This window comes from Tenebrio molitor, chromosome 2 (genome assembly GCF_963966145.1).
Source record: "Tenebrio molitor chromosome 2, icTenMoli1.1, whole genome shotgun sequence".
In the NCBI taxonomy this organism is placed as follows: domain Eukaryota; kingdom Metazoa; phylum Arthropoda; class Insecta; order Coleoptera; family Tenebrionidae; genus Tenebrio; species Tenebrio molitor.
The window spans coordinates 12,268,084-12,294,294 of NC_091047.1; the positions used below are offsets into that span (position 1 = coordinate 12,268,084).

At 32.7% G+C, this 26,211-nt stretch overlaps 2 protein-coding genes and 1 long non-coding RNA gene across 5 annotated transcripts in view; 2 read left to right on the forward strand and 1 right to left on the reverse strand.

The window, feature by feature from the left end:
• The window catches only part of LOC138122770 (uncharacterized), a 186,709-nt gene that overhangs the window by 19,616 nt on the left and 140,882 nt on the right, over window positions 1–26,211 (forward strand). The window lies entirely within an intron of this gene.
• Window positions 11,017–26,211, forward strand: part of sima (similar) — a 33,800-nt gene continuing 18,605 nt past the window's right edge. Inside the window, exons 1-7 of the mRNA XM_069038709.1 lie at window positions 11,017–11,495; window positions 12,493–12,680; window positions 12,736–12,887; window positions 13,000–13,182; window positions 13,241–13,440; window positions 13,495–13,601; window positions 24,868–25,015. Of these exons, the coding sequence (XP_068894810.1) occupies window positions 11,179–11,495; window positions 12,493–12,680; window positions 12,736–12,887; window positions 13,000–13,182; window positions 13,241–13,440; window positions 13,495–13,601; window positions 24,868–25,015 (1,295 nt within the window). The 5' untranslated portion in view covers window positions 11,017–11,178. The remainder of the gene's footprint in view (window positions 11,496–12,492; window positions 12,681–12,735; window positions 12,888–12,999; window positions 13,183–13,240; window positions 13,441–13,494; window positions 13,602–24,867; window positions 25,016–26,211) is intronic.
• LOC138123884 (uncharacterized) overlaps window positions 16,022–26,211 on the reverse strand; it is a 30,321-nt gene continuing 20,131 nt past the window's right edge. The window contains exons 1-4 of one of the 3 annotated variants that reach the window (XR_011156938.1): window positions 20,335–20,352; window positions 16,804–16,877; window positions 16,455–16,749; window positions 16,022–16,404 (exon numbers count right to left, since the gene is read on the reverse strand). Coding sequence is in view for 1 of the 3 variants with exons in the window: in XM_069038715.1 (XP_068894816.1) it covers window positions 16,118–16,404; window positions 16,455–16,749; window positions 16,804–16,877 (656 nt within the window). In the remaining 2 variants the exon portion in view is untranslated. Of the gene's footprint in view, window positions 16,405–16,454; window positions 16,750–16,803; window positions 16,878–16,921; window positions 16,941–20,334; window positions 20,353–26,211 lie in introns of those variants that run through there. The other 2 variants (XR_011156937.1, XM_069038715.1) reach the window with 2 other exon arrangements.

Consider the following 26,211-nt stretch of genomic DNA (forward strand, 5'->3'; position numbering starts at 1 on the left):
ATTCATTCTCGCGAAAGACAACTACCGCTTCTTACGAAATTTTCAAATTACAAAAAAACTGAACGCGTAATGTCATGGGTATTACGGTTCATCAACAATTGTAGGAAGCCAAACCAAAGGCAAATCTCTAGTTCTTTAACATGTGAAGAATTAAAAGATTCCATGAAGGCCATCATGCGTTTAATTCAAGAAGTTGCATTCAACGATGAATTAGCTTGCCTTAAACAAAACAAACCGATTAACAAGAAATCACGTTTACTGTGCTTAAATATTTTTCTCGACAAGAATGATAATTTAATTCGCGCGGGAGGTAGGTTGCAAAACTCATCCTTAACTTACGATGTCAAACATCCCATCGTGCTACCAAACGATCACCATTTGATTAAGGCATTAGTCAAACACGTGCACATTGAGCAACTGCACGCTGGTGTTCAGGGAACTTTAGCCGCGTTACGTCAAAATTTTTGGATAATTTCTCCACGCAGTGTGGTACGCAAGATTTTGCACCAGTGTTTGCAATGTTTTAAAGTCAAACCAAGCGTTATGTATCCTATTATGGGTAATTTGCCCAAATCCCGTGTCGAACCAACCAGACCATTTTCAATCAGTGGCGTAGATTATGCCGGGCCTATTTACATCAAGGAATGTCGTGGTCGCAGTAAGCGTACTGTGAAGGCATATATTTGCGTCTTTGTCTGTTTTTCAACTAAAGCCGTTCATTTAGAACTAGTTGGTGACTTAACGACTCAAACCTTTTTGAATGCGCTAAAACGCTTCATATCAAGACGTGGTCATGTGTACCATCTTTATTCGGACAATGCTACAAATTTCGTTGGCGCCAATAGAGAATTACTGGAACTAAGAACATTTCTAAAGTCAGCTTCATTTAGTCAAATTACAGAAAATCTGGCTAATAAGGGTATCTCGTGGCATTTCATTCCCCCCAGATCCCCGCACATGGGCGGTATTTGGGAAATAAACGTAAAATCCATTAAAGGTCATTTAAAGAGAACAATTGGAGAAGTCGTGCTTTCCTACGAAGAATTGTATACCCTGTTAACAAGAATTGAAGCAGTCCTAAACTCCAGACCCTTGTGTCCCTTGAGTAACGATCCTAATGACCTTAATCCCATAACCCCTGGTCACTTCCTCATCGGAGAGCCATTAACTTCTATAAGCGAAAGAGATCTTACGACGACGAGGATCAACCGATTGACGCAATGGCAAAGAGTGGAACAGATGAGGCAGCACTTTTGGCACCGCTGGCAAAGGGAGTACCTTGTTCAAAACATCAATAGTTCCAAGCAGCTCCGTGGTTCCGGTTCCAGACCGTCTACCCCCGCCTTGGAAGTTGGTTCCATGGTGATTCTAGTTGAGGACAACACGCCGCCACTACAATGGAAATTGGGACGCATCGTAGAACTTCATCCCGGAAGTGACGGTGTTGTGCGCGTAGTGTCCGTAAAGACTGTCAATGGCATCTTCAAAAGAGCCACGCGAAAGGTGTGCGTTCTGCCAGCGAATGAATAGACTATGTTTGTATCGTGTAAATATTTGTTATAATTATGCATTAACCCTTTTTTTTACAATTGACTTCAATGTTTGTATTTTTTAATGTTTTTTGTCATGTTTATTATGTAACAATCCTTTTTCTAATAACCATGTTCGATCTTTGCTAATTCCAATATTTTTGAAGTCCGTGCCTTCAAGGGGGGCGGTATATGTACAAAATAATGTAATTTTGAATGTTATTGTTAGAAAGAGGTACTGTAGCAGGTAGTCCTGCCTACTTTCTTTGTGAGAGGGGTGAAATCACCCACCCTTATTTAAGTCGAGATATAGCGGTAAAAACCAGAGTCTACCACTATCCTTGGTACTTAACACTTGTACATCAACATTTTGTCATACAATAAAGTTTTTAAGTAGTTATACAAAGACGACTATATCATTTGAACGGCTAATATCACCACCCAACAGTGATTAATCGTTCAAATTTTGCTATTTTTGTTATACTGGAAATATTTTTCTTTCCACCTAGATTTGATAATTTACATCATAACCATGCTGATACATACTTCTCGTTGGGTCACCCCGTACATAAGTAATAAACAAGATGATAAAGTGTAGGATAACTTTTTTGAAATTAACATAACAAAATCGATTGGGCTAAAAGAAATATTTTTTGGATCATTTTCCGTATTGAGGTAAGCTCAATTTTTTTAATATTTGATTATGTATTTTTAATTCAGTTTTGTAAATGTTGATTTTTTGTACGAAAGAATCTTCGTGCAGCTCGATCATTTTAGAGCAGTGGCTTGTAATTGCGGACACTCCCTAAAGTTTCAAATGCGACTAAAACACGAATGCAATATAACGTTTTATCCACAATTACAGCGATTTAAAATCAGAATCGCCAAAATTTCATCTCATGTCATCAAAAAATGATTTGACATTACACTCTGACAGCGGATGTCACCTCAAAAATCATTGAAATTAACTAAAAAACATGGGAGGTGTTGAATAGTCGCTATTTATTTTTGATTGTTTATCGACACCATTTTGTACAAAACGCCGTGCAAGTTGGTGAAAATGGAAGAAAGTGATCCTGTTCGATTGATTTAAGATTGTATTTTTTCATTATTCCACTAGTGGAATAAAGTGATTTCATTATTCCACTAGTGGATAAAGTGTTACTTTATACGGTTCATAAGTGTGGATAAAACTTCAATTATAAGGTAATTGTGGATAAAATATTTAATTCTATTTCTGTAAACTGACCTTATGAGTCCTATTTCAAGTCAGGGTGACAAATAGGTGATGCAGCGCAAATGTGTAGCTATCTTTGTCCTACACATTAATTACTAATATGCGTCATCTTTCTCAAACTTGCAATCGGCCTCTAAGGGGGTAGATTTATTATTGTGACTACATTTGGGAGACAATTTGAAATGAAATAATCTTGCTTCGTCAATACCAACCCAATTCCATTAAAATAAAAGTCACTAGATAATTATTTTATATTTAAAAAAATTAATTAATGAAGCCGAAGTAGAAAAAATACGGGGTGATCAAGAATGACTGAGTCTGTTGGTAACAATGAAATTTGGCAAATTTAAAATTTACCAACGAAGGTTCATTTTTGTAATAGTATAAACATAACCTGCATAACCAAGAATGTGTTTAATGTCATCTCAAGTTAAAAAATCCGGTCAGTGCGTGGTCAGTGCCAATTACTAGACAAAAATCACCAGTATTTTCAATTGTTTCATTGCCAACAGACTCAGTCATTGTTGATCACGCTGTAGCATGTTACACTCGTTTCACAAGACATGTTGTCGAACCCGTTCCTTTAGACTTTAGAACACTCCTCAGTACGTTCGTCGTTCTCTAAACCCTCTCGTTCTACAATTGACTGTCTTGTGCAACTCGTATAACAATATACTATTAGTCCGGCATGGATCACAACATTGGAGCATTCATTTTTTTTGTTTAATTTTTTTATCATTGCACTTAAAAAAATAAAACTAAGTAAAACGTATCTAGTCGTGTAAGTGGTTTCTGTAGTTTTGCTTTGTTTTCATTATATGCATTGCTCGTGTTCTTGGAACTTGTGTCTCATTTACGTTGTACTACATAATCATTGTGATAGTGATATAATTATAAGTCATTATAATATAGACAAGTAATTAGTGTTTTGCTTTCAATTATTTTGTGATGCAACATTTTACGTTTTTATATTTTTTTTGTTTGACACGATTTTTTTTTAATGGATCGTTTCACTTTGTGTTGTAGGGGTTTCATCATTTTCAAAAAGTTCTTTTTATTTGTCATGGAATAATGGATGTTGAGTTTGTTCTTTCAAAATTGTTGACAAGTAACGTGTAAATTTCTTAGGGGGTCATTCACGAAACTCGGTAAGGCTCGATAAGGCGTTGCAAATTCAAAACCATGATAACCGATTGTTGAAGCATTGTATTTGCCGTTTCGTTAACGATTTGCAAATTTGCAAAGTTTCGTGAATCTCTCCCTCACAAAGTAAACGCGCGTTAAGTGTAAATTTAGTTTAATTTTATCGGACGTTTTAGAAGAATAATGTGATTTTTTTTATTAAATTATTAATAACCTCTAAACATTATTTTTGCTTTTGACATTTTTTGGTCGTTCTCCATATTAATAAGAATTAATAATTCATTATAAATTTAAATGAGTATGTATTTTGTATCAGTATTTTAATGAATAATGTATTTAGAACTTTGGGATACGTTTAATTTTAATGGGCTAAGGTCTAAATGATTTTAAACTTCAGATGACTATTTCTTTCAAAATAATTGAGTTGTTTTAGACATTGTTTTTACAGTGTATCGTGATTTATAGTGTTGCCACGTGTGGAACAAGCTTAGACATGTGTACAGAAAGTAATTGTTTTGTTACCAATGACGAATTTGTCCATTTAATTTAAAATACGTGTGTGAACTAATTATTTAAAAATGTAAATACCGGAGAAATGTGCGTTTTAAATTGTGGTTAATTATTTAATTTAATTTTTTGTAGTTCCGATATTTACTTTGCACTCATTCCAATTTTTACAATTGTATATTTTTTTTATCGAAATATTTAATGGATAAGTTGTGTTTTGATGATCACATTCTCTATGGATATATCTAAATAGTCAATATATTTAATTATATCGATAAGATAAAGAAATGAGGTGTTTTCGACAGAAATAATAGTCGTATGTATTTATTAGTAACTAGTATTTTTGTATTTAAGGGTTAAAATTCAGTTTAAAAAAAGCCCATCATGTTTCATTTACGTTTTGAGAATAGTTGGGGTTATGTATTATATTTTAAATTTTATCAAAAATATTTTTAATTCAGCTTTTTTATGCTCGTTCATTTAATTTCCCGTTAAAGTTGGCGTTGAAGAATCGATTGTGAACGCACCGCGTTCGTCAGTCTGCGGAGTAAAAACACAAACAAGGCAAAAAATGAGGTTAGATCATCCGCAATTCGTGGTGCGTTCATAATCGACTCTTAAACGCCAAATTTAAATAAACACCCATACAAATTAACACGTATAAAATGTGTTTCGCAACTATTTGGCAGAAAATTGGACCTAATTTGCTTATACAATAATTATAAACAGTGTTTCTGCAAGAAAAGGACATATGTAATACAAAAATAACAAATAACTTCGATAATTTCCCTTGTGACCTTACAACATGCTCTTAACTAAACGTTGAATGTATGTATACCTATTATCTTGAGTGTTGTTAACATCACTTAAATTTCGTAATAAATTTTCAGTAAATTGCACTTGGACAGTTTTACATCCAAATACATACATATATCACTGACGGTTGGTATTCAGCAGCTAATAATGACTGCGATTTGACGACGGCTTTTTGATTGTTAATAAAGAATATAAACTTCTTGTGGTATCCTTGATGCCGGGTTTTGCTACTTTGGTAAAATTATTAGCGCACATTTACGATGCCTTGTCTTATTATTCAAATTACTTAATGAAATAAATTTACTGTTAGTGAGTTAATTATGATATTTAGTAAAAAGGTTATAAATTCAACTCCGTTTAAAAAATGCACCGTTCGGTAGTCAACGGGTTTGATGCATCTATAATAGACACTACAGATGTAGTTAAGGATCCTTGAGGACCTCGTCTCTGTTAAGTACCTGAGATCGAGCTTCTGTTCCATTAAAATTCCAGTCAAACAAAGAAAGAAAGTTACTGTGCCAACATCAGTCGAACAGTATTGCCTTTAATTCAGAAGCTGCCAGTGTAACTTGCACATAATAATAGCAGTCTCCTGCTACAATTAAAAAATAAATTAAAAGCAGGTCCTCCTAGTTACTAACGTGACATTGAATAATTGAAGTTTTATTTGATTTAAATTTCTTCTGTAGTGAATAATACAACAATGCTTGTCGTATATGGTTTTATTTTATGTATTTAGGACGATTTTTCAGTGTAGGTGTTCCTTATCAACAAAATATAAATTAAGCAATGCTCTTCTAGTTTATTTCAAAATTCGACGTTATAAACATTTTTGATTAATTCGTTGCTCTACTAATGTCAATCACAACCAAACGAAATTTTTAATTGGTCTGGCAGTTTGTGTTGTTTGAGAGGAAATTACTTACATAATAACTAAGTTCAAAAGACAGTTGTAACATTTTAATTGTCTGTTGTGTTATCAGGGTGATAACAACTATAAAAATCCAACGAAAAACTAAAGCAGTTCGGTGTTTTTTTTTTTTGCTATAAGAATACCGTGAGTTAAATAAGGATGCAAGAATATGCAGTGTAAATTATTTCATACTTGTTATATAAGTCGATGAACTTAAATTGTGTAATGCATTTATGACATATGTGCCAAGGTTATTTCAATTATCTAGTAAATTTAACAATAAAAGCATTTTTAACGGTATATCAGTTTTTCTTTCATCGAGTGGGGTTGTTTTATAGATTGGTAATTATCAGTAGTTTACAATTAGTAAAAAGATTAATTAATAGGTCATGAGTATTTAATCTCTTTAATGTTATATAAATTCTTATCAGATATTATAAAATTTATCATGTTTGTTACACACATACACACACACACACACACACACACACACATACACATATGAGAGTTTTTTTTATCGAATGAGAAAACGTATTGGGGCGTCAAAACATCTTATCTTTTTTAATACATTTGTGGAGTAAATATCACGCTACTATAAGATGATTCTGTTTTACCTTGGAAGTAATTTTGTTTGTGAACATGAAATAAAATATTCAGAGATCTTGGTATTTGATGTTGCAATGATTGTTTTTTTTAAACTTTCACTCATTAATCATTAACAGAGGAATTGTTCAGGAGACCACAAGGTCTCACCACACAAGTGTTAAGATGATCTTAAAACTAAAGTTACATTGCGACCAGACAAAATCCAAATTTCTTTATTCGTTAATTAGCTATACCAGAATAGGTCAGAGTTGACGCAAATGTTAAAAGTAAAGTACATTTACAAGAGAAAAAAAAGGTTTCAATTTGATACTAGTTGAGCTATTTATTTTTTAATTTCTAATTATTACTTAGTCACTTGGTGGATGATATCAAAGTTTACATAAGAAAAACATAAAACATGTTTTTGTTGTTTTTGAAGTTGTGACCTTTTCTAAATAAACAAACTTAAAGTCCCAGTTTTAAAAATTCAAAAATAAATATACAATTTAATCTTTCTCTGGTCACTCATTGTTAGTATTTTGGAACTGGAGGCCATAGTATCAGGTCGTTCTAAACATTTTGACTTCTGGTACATACTACGCCAGTTTCTTTAGATTGCTCATTTTTTACATTAATAGGAATTTTTCGTGTGTAAGCATGTATACTAGTGGTAGACTAGGACCAGACGGCTTTCCCAAAGAAGAATGTTCATTGAGAATGGACGTACTCTTATAATGTCCGGTATTTGAGAGTCACATCCAAATCAATTATTGTAGGTATTAAGAAATTTGGAGATTTATGTTTTCTCATTTTGATTTTTTTTCTATAGAAGTCAATAATAGATAGCATGGTTTTCTTATGATACTTTAGCAACTGTTTCCAAGATTCTGTCATTATTGACTCTTTTTAGTTTATTGAGCATTGATACTTATTTCAGGGATTTTCTATTCGCTCGTAAAATTTTTCTACAATTTTAATTCTGTCCTTGGGGAAGCCCCCCATTTATTGGGAAGTTTAGTATTGCTTACAATAATGCTAAGCTGGCGCGTTTTTTTTTGAAACTCGAGAGTTTTAACCTTTTTGAAGGATACAGAACATGCCTCCTCGGAAGTGTGATAAGGGAAAAAAAAAGTTGGCGTGTACACACACAACAAAACTTATTGTATGTAGATTGGGCGAACTTAATTCATTTTTGCAAAAGAATGGAAATGTGACCTTTTTAAAATACATATATTTAATCGGTTCAATTGCAAGGTGCACGAAGCAAATTTTCCTATGAGCAAAGAGATCCTTCTCAATATGGTTATGTGATCGTGGAGTTATTTTCCGCGAATGTAAACGTAAATTCTAAACAGTTGCAATGATTTATTTACATTTATTGCTCGAAACGTTGCTCAGTGAAGGTAACCGAAGTACACCTGAACTAATCGCTGGTTTCTTTTTATTAAATTCCGTTTCAATCACCTTGATACGATTGTATCAGGTGATTCGACGAAACTGAATGAAAAACCGCAGCCTTCCTGTTTGTATTATTGAACTTTTTCTGCATTTTCGAGATTTGAATACAGATCATAAGATGATACGCGTGCGATAGTTACAGGATATCAACCACAGTCAATGAATATTCATGATGTGTTATGCGGTGAGCATAATTTTGCTTTTCCGCACCACAAAGATTTTGAGAGTTTTTCGATACGATTTCGCATTGCTGCTTCTAGGCCATAGTTAATGAAGCTAATTTTCAATTTACAGTTTTAAGTAGGCAATATAAATTATGATAGTATGATTTTTTTTTTATAAAATAGAAAGTTACTAACCAATATTTCTGTAAACTGCTCTGATGGTCAAGTTATAAAATTTTTTTAAATGTAAACTACTTTAAAAGTAGGGCAGGGTGTTTCATCTGCTAAATTCACGATGGTGATGATGGATGAAATTTAAAAATTCAAAATTCAGACCAAGTCAGTTTCCGTTGCAGATTTTTAAATTATATTTTTTTATGTTGGACCTTGGACGTTTATGGTTTAATATCAGTTTTCAGGAATTTATTTTCAGTATAGTAAGGTTTTCCTTTGCTTGTATGAATTTGCTTCGTAGTTTTTCAAACGAATTAATTAAAAGTGTTACGTGTACTGGAATTGTATTAATTCTTATAATTTCTTATAAATTCAATGGTTTCTAGGTATTTGAATATGACAACATTTTGATTTTTAGGATAAAAGAAATATTTTTGCATTATTCATGTCTTGCTTGTATTGTAAAAAAGTGTAAATCTATTTGAATGCGCTGACGTTGAATTCATTTTGAAGTGCGAACTACAATGCACCTCAATTTTTAAACTTTTGTAGTGCATTTTTTGAACTTTGTATACAACAACCGTTAAATGTTTTGAGTTGATTGAAAGCCATGTCATTCGGTTCATCATTATAATTTACCTGTATGAATTAACAAGGTTGATTTGCATTTTTCCACATCCGGTCTTTTGCAAACGTATGCATGGCGTCAATTTGTGGTCTGCTGGAAAAGCAAGACAATCAAATACCAGAAGTGTAGCCTTCGTTCGTCTTGAACGGACGTCATAATTACAAACGCAGATCGACACCCGGTACATTCCATTGACGTTGGATGCGTTAACATTTTAAATACTAATGTATTTAAAATTTGAAAATTCTTGAGGGTCGTTAAAAATGTATTAACTTTTAGTGTCGATTACTGAACTCTGTAAACAGTCTATCGGTGTCGAGCGACGTTATAATAAATAAAATATACATTTGTTTAGAATTAAAAGTTGACTGGTATGAGGATGACCTTCATATTTTCCCCTTGATGTTGACCAAAATGTTTTACTAATCGACGATTTGTTAATTTAGGTTTATCGTTTGAGTGAATGGAACGGTGTAGCTACAAAAGATTTCACTTACGTTGAGATGTTGATGCATATCTGAACCTTTTTTGTTTTTAATTACACATACATTTGATTCTTAAAATAAAACAAACACTTTAATCTACAAGTTAAAAAGGTGTCTATAGTTAAAAATTAATCAATTATTAATATTGATAAGGAACAAATTGATAGAAGTTAAACAGGCTTAGGCGCTTAGGTATCATATGATCAAGGAAATTTGTAATCGAGTGGGCTTTGGAAATGTCGCTGATTGAACTGCTTCGACAGTAGCCAAATGAAATTTTAAAAAACAAAAAAAAAGCCGAGATGACAATTTTTAAATGAAAAAAAAAAAAAAACTACGAGAACATTTATTTTATTAAATTGTAACAGTATGTATTGCATATACGATGATCGCCAGAAACAAGAATTGTAAAAAGTAAGGTTAGGAAGTTGTTTGTTGAGGTTTCATGTAAAAATGTGTGCAACTGTGACTCAAGTCACAAAGAAATAACTATCTAAAATTTGATCTTCGGTTGACAAAGTAGAGAGAGTGCAGTCCATATTTATCAAGCCGATAATAATGACTTGATTGTGGTGTAGAGGCACAGAGGTCGACACACGATAGCGAATTTTGTGGAGTCGACCTTTGTATTATTTTACTTGTTACCTTGCTTGTTACGAACGTCTCAGTCACTTTATAATATTTTTAGATTACAAGAGATTTTCATTAAAAAAATCAAGTATTTTTCAATTCAAGTATGTACATATTGTATAGATTACCCAAGTGTAAGATATTATATTTTATACTTTTCACTGCGAAATTTTCTTGACTAATTTACTCTTCCGCAATTCTTGAACAGTACAATTGAAAAGGAATAAAAAAATTACATGCATCCATATAGTGACTCACTGCTATCTCGTTATTTCGTCGAACCGCTTATCAATCTCGTCTCATTATAAAGAATGCCGTGTTATTAACACGATTTGCATGTTATATAAAATGTACAGGAGCTTTGATTTTCATGTCGAAGAGCACGTATCACTTTAACAAGTTCGTGCTTTTTAATTATAGTTTTCGTGGAAAGACTCGCAGCTTCTTATTAAAATATAGTGGGCAAGAGTTTTTTTTTTGCTGTGTTGAAGCGTTCTTTTGACGTCGGAACTTAATGTCGCTTTTCTTTTATAATTACTCCTAGGGACAGAAATGATGAAAAATATCTATTTAATCGTGTTCGAAGTTTTTATCCATTTTATCAAATTACAATTATCGTTTATATGTCTCGAGTGTGCAGAGTGCTGCCTTCTTTATGTAGTATCAGGCAACGCGACCTATTTTCAAGTGCAAAGATTAGATAAGATTGAAGACGTTACCTGGTGAAAAATCTTTATATTAGTAACTCTTTGGCCATCTTGTTCGTGGGTTCTATTTGCATTGATGGTTCAAATATCCACGTGTGCTGTAATATTTCCATGATGTTACAGTGATTGTGTAAGATCTAAATACTGTCTGAAAAAATAAGACGCACTTGGTTGTTTGTTAGTCAATAATAACCTAGAGACGATGGAGTGTAGTACATTTTCCAAAAATGGTGCTTCCGATTATCAGGCGGTTCAACAAAGTACTCAGATGAACCACTATTCGGGTTACAATGATCAAAATTTGGCTTCCCTCCAAGAGGGTTACGGATTGAGTAATCCCCCTAATGAACACATTCCGGCCGGACCCGGTCGAATTAGACCCAACGGTCTTTTGGCACGCATGGCTTTACCTTGTCAATCATCTTCCACTTGGGATTACGAAGAGTGTTATAGTTATTATGCTGATGGGTGTTATAATACCTGTCAGTTTGTTGAAATGGGTGATATTGAAGATTTCATGTAAGTGTTGAAACTGATGTGTAACGAGAGTTGGTGTTGTGTTTTCGCTTCACGCAAAAGATTGGAACATGGAACAGTTTGCGTAAATAGTGGTCATTGGCAAGAATTAACGAGCTCCTTGGAAAGAAATTATAAAATAAGTAAAAAGTAAAAGGCATTTTCATTAGTGGGAATAAAAAAAAAGTAATAGTGAATCTAAATAGTTGATGAATATAATTTATGTTTAATATAGCTAGAATACATTAAATTTAATGATACTCTCTGAATGGAATTTGGAATCACATTTTCTCGTTAAAATTATTGTTACGAGTTAAATTTAATTGTGGTTTTCAAGAGATACTCAATACGGGATTTCATATTCTATGGTAGAAAGGCGAGTTTAATATCTTCATAATTAAATGATGGATGAAGGAAGTAAATATTTACGATTCAACAGGTTGTCCTTTTTGCACTGGCTAGTTAACAGTAATTGACCTGATAAAAACATGAACCGGTGGAGTTGTTCGTTGTTGTCAGGTCTTTCATGTTAATTTTTCTTTGTTCAAGAAATAATTGAAAAATAAACGAACAAAGTATGCAAGCAAGTAAGAGTTTAAGTGGGAGCGTGTGTTAATTAGTGCACGTTTGTGCAAAAATAAATTAAGTCAATAAGTTATTTATGTATTTAAAGATCTGTATAAAATCACATGATTTAATGTAACCAAACGTTTGTATTTTATCCTTATTCTTCTTGGAAGATGTCCAGGCACGAGGTTTGTCATATGTTTTCTCGTGAAATCTTCTCACGAGTGTAATAAGTGGACACCACTCCCCCTATAACCTCAATAATTAAATTTTGGTAGTTACTAGGTGGAAGTTACATGTGAGCGGAATAATTCAGTACGAGAATGTAGGTGATTTTTTTTTTTTCAGTAAACGGTACATTCATTGTATAATTACTTTGTAATTTTGCATTAACGCTTAGGACTTTTGTAGTGATATTATTTATCTTTTTCAGGAATAATGAAAAGCGAAAGGAAAAATCCAGAGATGCTGCCCGATCTCGTCGGTCTAAAGAGACGGAGGTTTTCACGGATTTGGCCACTGTTTTACCCGTCCCTCAAGAACAGGTCTCTCAGCTGGACAAAGCCTCCGTCATGAGATTGGCCATTGCGTATCTTCGGGTCAGGGATATGATCAACTTAGGTAAAATGTTTTTTCCCACGTCGGAATTCCAGTAATTGCAGCGTAAATATTGCAGTACCGGAACCCCCAGAACCGGATGACCACAAGATTTTAGTGGATGATTCAATCTTCTTGAAATCACTGGAGGGATTTTTGGTGGTGATGTCTTCGGAAGGTGATATTGTTTATATGTCCGAGAACGTGAGCGATTACCTTGGAATCACCCAGGTAAAATTGGTTTTTTACTCTGTGATTAAAGTCAAACAAATGGGAAATATACCAAATTGCTTGGGTATTTCTTCGAATCGGTTTGATCAATTAGTTTGCAATTTTGCCACAGATCGATTTGATGGGGCAGAACATTTTCGAGTATAGCCATCCCTGTGATCACGAGGAAATAAAAGAAATTTTATCTGCTAAAACACGCGAGGAATCGGAAACTCCAAAGTCTTTTTTCATTAGACTAAAATGCACACTCACCAGTAAAGGCAGATCAGTTAATCTCAAATCAGCTACATACAAGGTATTTTTGTAGGAAAAATAAATGGCCGTTTTTGTAATTTTGTTTTGCAAAATTTTAGGTTATCCACTGTACTGGCCACATAATAGAGACTAAAGACGACACAGATGAAGAAGGCTCGAAGGGCGGTTTACGCAGATGTCTTGTTGCTGTCGGGCAACCTATTCCACATCCTTCCAACATCGAGGCGCCCTTACCACGTCAGACCTTCTTGACAAAACACAGTTTAGACATGAAATTTACAGACGCAGATGACAAAATGTTCGTTTGATTTTTCTCAATTTATTCAGTGTTTTAGTAAATTTGTTTTTGTAGAATGATGGATGTCCTGGGATATGATTCAGAGGATTTGGTTGGCAAATCGGTTTATGAATATCATCACGCCATGGACAGCGATTCCATTTGTTCGGCTTTTAAATGCTGTAAGTGTTTTGCTACATTAACAGTAACATTGTGACCTCTGTTCATTTTCTGCAGTTTATTGCGTTCTTTTTTGCAACAAGTATTAAAAGCGAGTTGTTTTTGAGTAGTTCAATTAAAAAATATGATCGAAAACATAAATTATGAAAGTACATGTTTGGATACAAACATTTAAAAAGTATTAACAAAAACGATTACGTTGTATAAGTCATGCAATATTTATATCTGATGCAGATGTAAAGTCCGTTTAAAGTAGTTATTTTCTATTCTCAACAAATAAGGACTTCGCACTTATATTTTGTAAGTGCTAAACGTTATTGTTGCTATTTTTAATTTGTCATAAGATCCGGTAACGATTCTGCAGTGGGAAGTTTTATGCAATTTTGTTGAGGTTTTTTTTTAGAAAACAAATTCGTCTGATTTTTTTTAGATTATAGTAGACACCGCCTTTATTTATTGGTATGTTTTTGAAATGCTGAAACCACAATAACAGAACATAATTGCATAACAGGTTTTAATCTTGAATTGGATTGTATTCGTTTGCATATATTTATGTGCATTTAATCAAGACTCTTATTTGTTAATTTTACTAAAATACTTTCTAATCATATAAAAGAGTCATTATGGGAGTTAAAACATTTATTTCATGTTGGAATTTTGTTTGGTTGATAACTATTTTATAGTGGGGAATCTCAAATGATTCTTTCCATTTCATATCTATTATTTATCAAAAAGTATATGAAACACTTAAAGTTAATGTAACTAATATGTCATATTTTGATGATCTGAAAAAGGCCTTGATTTTCGGATATTAGCAAATTTTACATTTTTATCTTTATTAACTGTTTTATTACTCCAATCGGTGAAAAAAAGTATTGAAGTTGGAAATTTACTCCCGATTATAGTTTGTTTTTTTAATCAAAGAACCACGACAACAATAATTACTATTTAATCATTAATGAGTTATTTAAAAATATTTCATGTTGGGTGTGTGGTTTGGTTCAAAACATTATGAAGCAATGCATCTTTGGAAATGTATTGTGGGTTGCATTTTCAATTCCGCCGGGCTCATTATCACTCGTGAAATACCCTTCATGTACGGTCAATGAACAAATAAAACTGGGACACTTAAAATTTAAGCTATGTAAATCACACTGTTGAATTGTCAATATATTTGTCAGTTTCTATATAATATGCCATACCAAAGTTAACCTGTTTGTGATAAAGCCGTCATTAAACGATGGAAATTTGTAAATTTTGAATTTATGTGATTGTCATTTTTGTCCCAGTTTTATTTGTCCATGGAGTGTATATACAGACTGATTCACATAACTTTTCGAACCTAACGAAATTTAAATGCACCAGCAATACGTTTTTCATTCATAACTTGATCCAAAAACATGAATTATTTTAAAGTTTTGTATGGTTTGGACATCTCTCACAAAAGTATCAATTACAAAAATTTAAAAATGGCAGTACATAATCGACAATATTTTTCATTATTTAAGAAACTGATTCATCATATATCAATATCATATCGATCCTTTGGTATTTGGAGCCCATTATAATTAACAAAAATTATTTCAAAATTATACAAAAAGGAACTGTCAAGTGATTGTCAATAATGCCAGGAGTGTCCAGATTTCATAGTAAATAAAGGTATCAAGTTATCACTGAATAACGTATTACTGGTTGCATTTAAATTTCGTAGGGTCGGAAAGTTATGTGAATCAGTCTGTATTTACAGCGTAGAGTAATACAAATTTATCCAGAAATGAGTACGTATGAAGAATGGAAAGCATGTTTAATTTTTAGTTTGTCGTAATTACGTTAATTTTGGCAAAATTTTAAAATTCAATTTTCTTATGTTGACACAGTTAAACAGTTAAAAATACGAAAATACAAATGTGTTGATGTTAGTGTCAATCAACAAATTTAGGTTAAATAACGCTAATGCCAGGATTTTATTTTATGGTTTCCGAGATAATTCTTGTTGCAGGGTAAGAACTCGTTAAAAAAATGGGGTGATAGCTATAATGGATTAAAATTTTTTGGAAACGAAAAAATAATTTTGCATAACATAATTTATTCCTGTTTTAAGGAAGAGATGCTTAGATTTATACATCGAAAATCAGATAGAAAGATATCACAGCAATAAATCCATATATTTTGCAGAGTAATATTTTTAAAATTTTACGTTTTTCAAAGCAGATGTGTTTTTTTCAGGTTGCATAAGTGCGATTTTTTGATCATTTGTCACTATTCACGTGACAAACGTATGATTTTTTACTTGTAAACTGAACGCTGCTCTACATGTGCCAAATTCTTGGCAGCCTTTCCGTTTTTATTTTCGAAGATTCATAAATGATAATAATAAATGTTGTTTGGAAGGCAATGAACGTGTTAAAGGATCGCAACCAAATAAATTATGTATTTTTATTTCTTTCAGAAAAAAATAGCATTCGTGTTTTTATCATTATAATAATAAACTGTTTATGTACATATTTTGCCCTTCTAGTTACATACATAGATTTTTGAAAAATATAGTAACAAACAATAAAGAGATAACAGGAACGTTCAGAATTGTAGTTACCTTTCCGCCACTATTAGAGTGTACATGAGTCGAATTACCGTAATGTGTTGTATTCTTATTGTTAGAAGTAGAGTTACAACTGTTTGACGAATGATCAACCATGTTGAGTGCTATATTGTCTTTACTTATACCAGTGTTGTTTAAAACTTGAATCACTGTACCCAAATTATTCAGTTTTACATCGTTGTATTTACTTAGAATCACCAACTTTTCTGAAAATGTCTTGTTAATTTTTTTAAAATACATTTTATTTAATACTTACGAACAGATTGAGAACCGTTTAATAAATCTCTACAAGACCAAATAACGGGGTTGTCGTAATAATTTGTTGTAAGTATTTTTGCCGGAAAACTGGAGGCTCCATGTTCTATTATTTCAAGATCCATTCCGTAGTTGAAGCGTTGTTCAATAATTATTGTGGTGTTGTGACCGTATTTGTATGGTCCAGTATGGTGTGTTACGTTTAAGTGACGAAGATGGGGATCATATTTTATGTAATCTGTTGTGCATTTTTCCGGTTTCCCGTATTTTGCAATTTCGTACCATTTTCCAACCAACTAAAAAAAAAAAAAACAACTTTATTTACGTAATTCAAGTTGATATTTATTTACCTTGTTCAGTTCAAAGTTAAACATAGGAGTAGAGTTGTACGAATTACATGTTCTATTCACGAAAACTACTTCACCTAAAATTAAGTTCAATAAAACAACGAAGAAGAGAATAACGGGCCTGATTATCTTAAGCATTATGCCTCTATGAAGAAAACAAGCTACTGCTCCACCTTATCTTGTATGTTAAGTATATCGTCACGCATTGTATTTTATTTGCGACAAGATTTTCCCTGCACAGTAAACACCATATTGCTTTTTGTGTATTTTATGCGAGGTTGTGGCATAGCGATTGCAATCACCTGATTCTTTTGAATATAAGCCAATTTATGTTAGCTTATTATGTTTACTAGTTTCGTTTAAATATATTTTCAGTTCAGGGATATTATTTTCAAGTTCAAAGCCAAGAGGTGAAATTAATTTTGCGAAAACGAAATTGCTTATTTGCGTAAATACAGAATTGCCCAGTTACAAACTTGGTGAAATTTTTGAGTTACGTTTGCCGCGCACGTAAATGGGTGATCATTTTCAATTGTCCTATTTTCTTTTGAGGCTGAAATGATTTTTATAAAATGCGAGTTTCCCAAGTTATTTAATTTCAGCGCATACAGCAGCCCCTATATACCATGTCGTAATAAACAATATTTTTAGAGGCCTTGCTTACTGGATTTGTTATTTATTTCTCTTTGTTCTTGTTTGTTTTGGCCGTAATCAAAGTCTATGAGGTAAGAATTTTCCTTCCAAGCAATAATGTCCTCAAAACAAATTTGTTTGAATTTATTACCTATGTTATCATTACTCATTGTTAAAAGAATGATGTCAGAAATATTATCTTATGAATTTGGGGTTTAAAGTTAAATTCTCAACAATTTGTAACGCTGACAGAATAGACAATTCTTTTCTTCAGATGATCGATTGAAATTCAACGATTCATTTGCTTTCAAAATGAATATGAATTTGCCACTTAATGATGATGAAGTCGTTTAAAAATTCTAAACGAAACGAATCGTATAGTCCGTGATGTTACTGTTCCTGTTTGTTAATGCACCTCGCGACTGAGTTTTTATGCAGGGTGTAGTAAAAATGCAAATCGTGCCGTTTCCCTTTAGTAAATACTTAAAGTAACGCGACCCAAATCACATGTTATTTGCATATAAAACGAGAAGTTTCATCTTAATAATAATTTTTCTACGTATAATGTCAATTGTGAAATTGGAAGTTAAGAATGGAATTTGCATAATTTTTGTGCCTTAATTCCCTGTGAATACACACAGCTCGCTGAAAAGTATGGATACAGCTAAATATTTTGAGAACGGTTTACCAGAGCTTGTTGAAATTTGGCACACAGTTAGAAGTGTTTAAATTCTTCATATGAGATTTTTTTCAACTTTTTAACATTATTTGTTTTGAAGATACAAGGCTGACTTAATAAAATTTGAAAAATTTAAAATTTAGTTATCCTTGGAAATGTTGCCTTTATCTATCGCTAGTTCTTTGCCGCATGTATTTTGACGAAAAAATAAATAAAAGGTAATAATAAGTGTAAAAATTAGACATTTAACTGGATAAAATAGGTACATTTTAATAAAAAAAGAATAAAAAACCTAAACGCAAAGTTCAAAATTTTTACGCTACAAAATGATTTCCATTTCTGCCTGGCAATAATGAATACGTTGAACAAAATTTTATTTAATTAATAATTTAATTTAATTTAATTAAAATTACAAATACATTGTTGATTTTTTTAAACCTTTTAATAACAATAAAGGTGAGCATGTGTTACATCACTGAATTTACAAAAAAATACTCTTCCAAAAATATAACATTTGACCTCCCGTGCCATATTCAAAAAATTATCAAGTTAGCCTTGTATCTTCAAAACAAATGACCTTAGAAAATTGAAAACAATTTCAGATGATAACGAACTCTGCTAAACCGTTCTGAAAATATTTTGCTGTATCCATATTTTTTAGCGACCTGTAGGTATACTTATAGGATGATAACCAAAAGAAACGACTGATCGTACAGTCGTGAATAAAATGTTTAATTTATCGTTTCTGGGTAAAGTATCGTCTTTTAAATAAGGATTGTTCAACTGCGAATCTATGTTTTTTAATACGAACTTGTTTTTAAGAGCCCATGAAATTTTGTCAAGTTGATTTGCAGGACATTTCTCAGCTTCAATTTTCTTCTTTATCCCGATTTACGATTATGGCACGGCTCTTTTTTATCATTCTGGGATGTTGAAAGTGTGGATGGCAAAAGTCTTATCTCGATTAAGAACTGTATTGTTACTCTCGAGGGAATTCTTTCTCGTCTAGCAGTATTAACGATTTTCTCTTAAATTTGTTTTTTTATTTAAGTTTAAAATGTCTTTTATCTACTTTCAATAAAGATTAAGTCTGCGTATCTTTTAACGTAAATGGCAACTGTGTAGTTGGTGAAAAAAAAAAGAAATACATGATGGTAATTACAATTTATTTGAAATAATTGCCACTATATCTAATTTTCTTGGAATCGTGATTTTACAATTATTTTATAAATATCACCTTCCCACTTAATGCGAGTATGTTCTTTTCGGCAGAAAATATTGGACACTGCTTACATAATTTACTTCTGTAATGACACTGGTCAACATCCAAAATGTTTACTGAATGCAGTAAGATAATTTAGGTTAATACGCACGTGTCTGCCAATTACGAATATAGTAACAAACAAAAAAAAGTGCTAGCTCTAGTTCTGAAGATACGGCATGGCTAAACATTCTCCATCAGTATCATTTTGCTCTATGTATTAGCCATAGGTATGATTTATATTGTTTATTACATTAGAAAAGATAATCACTTTTTCCTGCAGTGAAAAATGTCCAAAATGATTTTCTAGTGTGACCTAGAAACATTATGTTACTCTGCATATAGTATCGGGTGTTCATTTAAAAAGTTGGCGTTGAGGAGTCGATTGTGAACACACCGTCTTTAGCATTGAGAGTAAAAACACAAACAACGCAAAAAGTGAGGTTAGATTTAAACATTTGATCTGTGATCTGTAATCCGTGGTGCGTTCACAATCGGCTCTTCAACGCCAACTTTGAGGATACATTTAAATGAACACCCGGGAATTTTTAAAATACTTTGTCGTGAATCGGCAAACGCAGTTTTCAACTATTTCAAGATCTAAATTCCCACCAGTTTGAGATAAAAAAACAGTGTTTTTATTCTGGTAGTACCGTGAGATAATTTAAATTTATTAACTCGCCGTTTCATATTTTGTATTGAATTTTGAAGTATCACTTTGACAATTCAAATCAAGGTGTCGACGGTAATTTTAAAGTCATTGCCTCCTTTAATTATAAATTAATAAATTATAAATTCATAAAAAAAAATATATCGCATAAATTCTAAAGTGGAGCAAATTATTTTTTAACCTCACTTTCTGAGCGTAAGGTGGTAGAACTTTAAGAAGAAATATACTGTCATCAAGGAAACAAATTCGAAGTTAAAATTTGTTGTGTTGTCCCTTGTGTTATCTTCATACCGAAATTTTTGTCATCTGTGTTACGTAATCGTTTTCTATGAAAAAGTATTGTAGATTTTGGAAATTTATTTTAACAAAACGGGAACACTTTCCAATAATGAAACACGTAACTTACTTCATGCTATTGATTCTAAATGGTCATTTGAACTAAGCATAATATTTTTAAATGAACAACTGCGGTTATGGTAATCTCAACGGTATCGCAGGATTGTGGATAAGCTATTTGGCTTTTTCCGTAAAGTAAAAAAGTCTGATACGTTACTGAGACATTGGACTCACTTTTATTCAATCAATCTACGACCCATATTTATTTCTCATGGCGAATTGGGTTCTCAAATTTTCTCGAACATGCGGTATAACTTCTAAAGAACAATTTTCGAGATCAATCATTATGTTGTGTGAAGTGATAGATACTACATTCAACAGGTGATCCTAAATAACCACCAGATACACGTAACCACCTGGTTTACTGCTTTAATAATGTTTGATTGTTTGATATTGTTAGAGAATAGTTTAATTTCAGTTTAGTTTCATAATAACTTCGACAATAAAAACGTTTTGATTCATTTAGCCCACTAAAACGAAATGGAAAAATTATTATTATTCGCCATGAGTATTGTAGTATTGACCATACTTATCAGTTTTTTTTTTTTTAATTATTAGAATACATAATTAATTCTTTGTTGATTTGTCGGATTAGGATGAACCAAATTTTGTATGTAATCCACATGTATTGGGGGGGCTTTAGGTTTCATACATGACAACGCTTTTGTTTGCGTACTTGGACGATTATCTTTCAATTAAATTTGACCTATTATTGATGCCATTTGAGTGGTTTATTAAGCTTTACCGTCTTCATTAACTCGAAAGTTTTGTGTACAGAACCGTGTTTGTCATTCTTAAGGCAAATTACTCCCCGTGCAGGAATTAAGTGAAAAGATTTTAATTAAGGATAAAGCAAGTAGACTCCACGCATGAGGCATCGTAAGGCAAGGGATGGCCTGCGTGTTTTGGTGTGGTTAAACTTAATTTATATTCGGAAGGCGGTGCTCCAATTTACATGATTGTGTTAAATTGTCGATGTAATTCGAGTTAACTCACTACCTGAAATCCAATTTTACATCATCCTCATTCATGTTTTTTTTTTGTAAATACATATTCATATAATTTACAAACAGTTATCATAATTTAAGATTTTGTACAGCAGTTTTACAACATTTTTATATGGTGTAACACCTGCGGGATCGTTGAATTCGTAGATAAAGGACGAAAATTCCAAATGACGCTTTCGTTCAGCGCCGTAAACGCATCGTTCTGCTTTGTATTCATGCGTGTGGGGTGTCATGTTATGTCGAGCGCCAGGATTGATGCACGGATAATAAAATTCTGCGCGATTTTAGTACGAATTTCAACATTTATCAACGTAAGAGATAGCTGATAGATTTAAATCATTTGCGAGAGAAACTGGCGACTTCAGCGGAATCACTTTCGAAGCCGAGAATCAAGATTCAACAGAATTGCTTGTAATCCTTATACTGGAAAATTGTCTTTGGTTCAGGATGAGTGTCGTAGTAAACCGGGGTGAATCTCCTGAAAATAGTCCTTTGTCCTGTTCGACTTACGTCACATGGGTGGATTCGTCGCGCAGAAAGCTCAAAAGCAATAGTCACTATGAGCTACAACGTCGCAAAAATGAGCAAGCGAGCTTCTGGGGGATGTAATTTTGCGGTTGTTATTAAGTATCACACTTTGCATGTCGTTACGAGGAAACGAACTGTGACGGAGTCGTAAACAGGGCGGGTTGCAATTTCGCAAAAATTCGGGACCGTAATTATGGCCCGAACCGCAATCGAGTTTTTCAGTTTTCACCATCTCGTTCGGTCCGGTCATAAAATAGACGATCTCGACTGAAGTCATCTTGAATCTATTTAGATCACTGACCTTTTCACGAAAAACTGCTGACTTGAAGCAGAAAAATGGTCGCGAACATATCGATTATGACCGTCATTGATTTCTCAAGTTTTTGGTGCAACGGTCTTGGTGTAATTTTTTTTACAAGTTTTACTTTCAGCCATAAAGTCGGCCATAAAACATAATAAAATTCGTTGGCAGTTTTTCTTGGGAAGTTGTTGTCCGGGGGCAGTGGTCTGTCGGCGTCGTTCTGTCAGTTAAAATTGTTGATGAGACGCTGTTTTAGACTGCAATCTGAAACTCGATTTTATAGCGCTTTTGAGCTAAATTCTGGTCGCATAAAATGTATATTTTGTGTAGATTATTTCAGACACTTGCGCCAATTTTTTGATTTTCTTGGAAATGATGATCGCATGGATAAACGAAAGGGATAAAATGTTTTGGAAGCACGCAAGAACTGTTGCCAAGACAGATAACTTGATCATGTTTGATTCGTAATTATGATTTACTTTTGATTGAACGAGTAGATAAATAACAGGGGGCCGATTGTTACTGGTTCAAATAATCCTCTGTCATTTAGATTAATAAAGTGATACTAAATGCGTTAACAACGTACACATTTAAAACTCGCTATCGTCATTCGTTGAATTGAAAAACGCAAATTTATCAATACAAACGTCTGAGTATTTTTCCAAAAATGTGCTTACAACAATTTTTTTTTTATACACATGGTTAAAAAAACTGTAGTGTCTTTTATTATTTTTACTAGATAAAACATCTCTTTATGGTAATAAATGTGTCGTAGCGTATCATTATGTCACTCTGGCGTTTTACAAATGCAACGAAATAGCGGAAAATGCACTGAAAACAGCTGAAGTTGTCTCGCGAACTTCGCTTTAGAAACGCCAAATTTTAGATTTGCGTTTCGATGTTGATTGTTTTTCATTGCAAGCAGTCGTAGAAAAAAATTGCATGGAGCTTATGCTTAAAGTGTCTTTTTTACTCAGAGGATTCTGCACTCGCCTGTGTTGAACTACATTATGCATTTGTTGCATAATAGCTGCACTTCGTCTCATGAAAGAATTCCGTTACGTCATTGCGTCTATTTGGGTTAGTCGACATGGATTTTCAAAAATCTCCTCTAACGTAGGTATGTGATATTAGCGTGGCGATAGTCGTAGCTTAGCAATAAATTTGTGACGTAACGGAATTCTCTCGTGAAATGAGCTTTATTTATGTGACCATTTAGGAAATGTCTCATTTTGTGTAACGAGGGGAATGTTTGCGGGACGTGTTCCCGCAAAATCGCACAAGTTTCACAAAATGGCATTTCCTAACGTGTTTCGTACAAAGTTTTTTTTCTAATTTTGACAAAAAAGCATCTTTAAACTGTAAACTGATGAAATGTTCAATTTCATGATTTGTATCGAAAATTAAGTAGTTACGATTATTTCGCTTGTCAGTTTATAAGCTTCCTTTATACAGTCGTACCACCTTTGTGACTTATGGGATCTGAATACATATGTAGGAAAAATGTTTGATTCAATTTGTGATATAGCAAGTGATACCGAAGAGGCCGCAAAACATGCAATATATGTAATCACTTAATCAGTAATTTCGGAAAAATCCAAACCAAATATCTTTTATTTTTCGACACTAGTGTTGAAATAAATTTTTCCTAATTAGTTGTGAAAAGAGTGACATTTAGAAATTTCAGTCAGTTTTGAAGTGACACATTACATGTCAAAATTAGAATGTTTGTTATAAAAACGAACTAATATTTTCAGAAAATTTTTTTGGCTACTTTTTTTTCAACTACATAGGGATAAAATAAATCTATTTTCCATTTAGTTATTTTTCCAACGTAGGGGAGGGAAAAATATCAGAGATAATAAGGACCTTCCAACATTTTTTAAATACATATTACAATTTTTTATCAAATTATGATAGATTTTATAAAAATAATATTGGATTTGTGTTGTTCAAAGAAATAAGTTATTACCTTCATAATTTATTATCGTGAAATTGGAAGAATACAGTCTGAACAAATTTGATATTGCTGATGACTGCTTTTTAAAATTGCGGAAATTTTTTACTTTTGCCCCACAGCGGTGAAGGTTGTTGTATGTACTTTACATCAGTTTATTTACATACATATTTACAACAGTTTTTAGTAAATAATTATAACAAAAATTACATCTGATTGTTTTAGTTAAAGATTTATTGCTCCTTAATGTATAATACTTTTTATATGTACTCTTAAATTAAATAAAAAACAACGGTAAAGTGTTGTAACAACTTGCTCCACTCTCCCCTAAATGTAATAATTTTCATTATTTGATTTCATACGGTTGGCTTCAAAAAAACGGGAACTGTCAGAAAAAATTCTGTCAGATTTTATTAAATTTTTATAGTTTGAAACGACCTTTTAGAATTTAGGTTAAAAAACTGCACTTAAATGTCAGAAATACTACTGTCAAACAGACACAAATTGACATAAATTGACAAATTAAATTTCCAATTCACATTAGGTCAAATTTCATTTCCCATTTTTTTTGAAGCCAACTGTATTAGTAAGTAAGTAACTGCAATCAGTGTTTATTTATAATTCTTCTATTTCAGTGTTTTCCAAAGGACAATGTGAAACAAACCGCTACCGTTTTCTCGCAAAAACCGGAGGATACGTGTGGGTTCTTACTCAAGCCACCCTAATCAATGACAGCAAAACGATGAAACCGCAAAGCGTAGTTTGTGTTAATTACGTTATAAGGTAAGTTTATTTTTTAAATTTCCGTGTCATACTTTCGGTAATTTGCGTTTGCGGTAGTGTCCTCGTTCAAAATTTTTATCATGTTGATTGATATATCCTGAGTTTTAAACAAAACACTTTTTGTTTTGAACAATCAGGTCGTCGTTTCAGGTAAGTAAAATTGATATAACACAGTCGATCTTTAATACAATTGATATTACACGGTTGATGTTAAATAAAATTGATAGAACACGGTCGATGTTAAATAAAATTGATATAACACTATCGACGTTAAGTTGGTTGCCTACCTACAAGAAACGTTCAAAACAAGTGTGACACTTCGTCCACAAGCGCTCCCGAGTTTTTTCCACTTCCGTGCCCCTGCCGGACTAATTGAATTTTGCGTCGCACGATCGTTTGAGAATTTTTTTTTGGCGTGTGTTTTTTCTGATGGGCCAGTGACGGTCGGAATCCGGAAGGTTCTAGGGGAATTTGTCTTGTATTCGAGTTTATTTTTATCAAGAAGAAGAAGTATTTCAAAATAAACTGTCAAAAACGTTTTGAAACGTCAATCCACAATCGGAAGTAAGATAGACAAGCAAATGTGTTATGCTCTCCTGTTTACTCATCTTTCATTTACTACCTAGCTATTTAGGTTGTACATTTAGGGTTTGATGGATAGAGTTGTTAGGCTGATGGAAAGGGTGACGTTAACGTCACACGAGCCGTAGTGCTTTTCTAAAGGAAAGAAAACGGACACCCGCTGCCACCGTGAAAGCGAAGTCTTGCGTAACCATACGTGTACAAAAACCTTACTACAAAAAATGTACTTGTCATTCCATCAAAAGTATTTCTATTTTTAACTGGTTCTACTTCATAATAGGAAAAGAATGGTGAAGAATAAAAAGTTTTATTTTAATATGGTTATCGAAGCTATTTACAAACTAAACAATATGTCAGAACTATTGTATTATAAAATATCGCGCGTTCAAATGAAATCCTGGGTTGGGAAGGCGTTGGAAACCGTCAATTGTTGTACTTTTTTAAAGCGTAGATTAATTGGAGTATGTTGACAGTTAACCTAAAATTTAAAGCCAAAAAAATCTTTCTTTTTTTCTCTCTTTGCAATGTTTTACATTAAAAATAGAATAACTTAACGATTCCTATTCTCGAAGCAAATATATAAGGGCACCCTTTGCTGAAAACAAACATGTTCA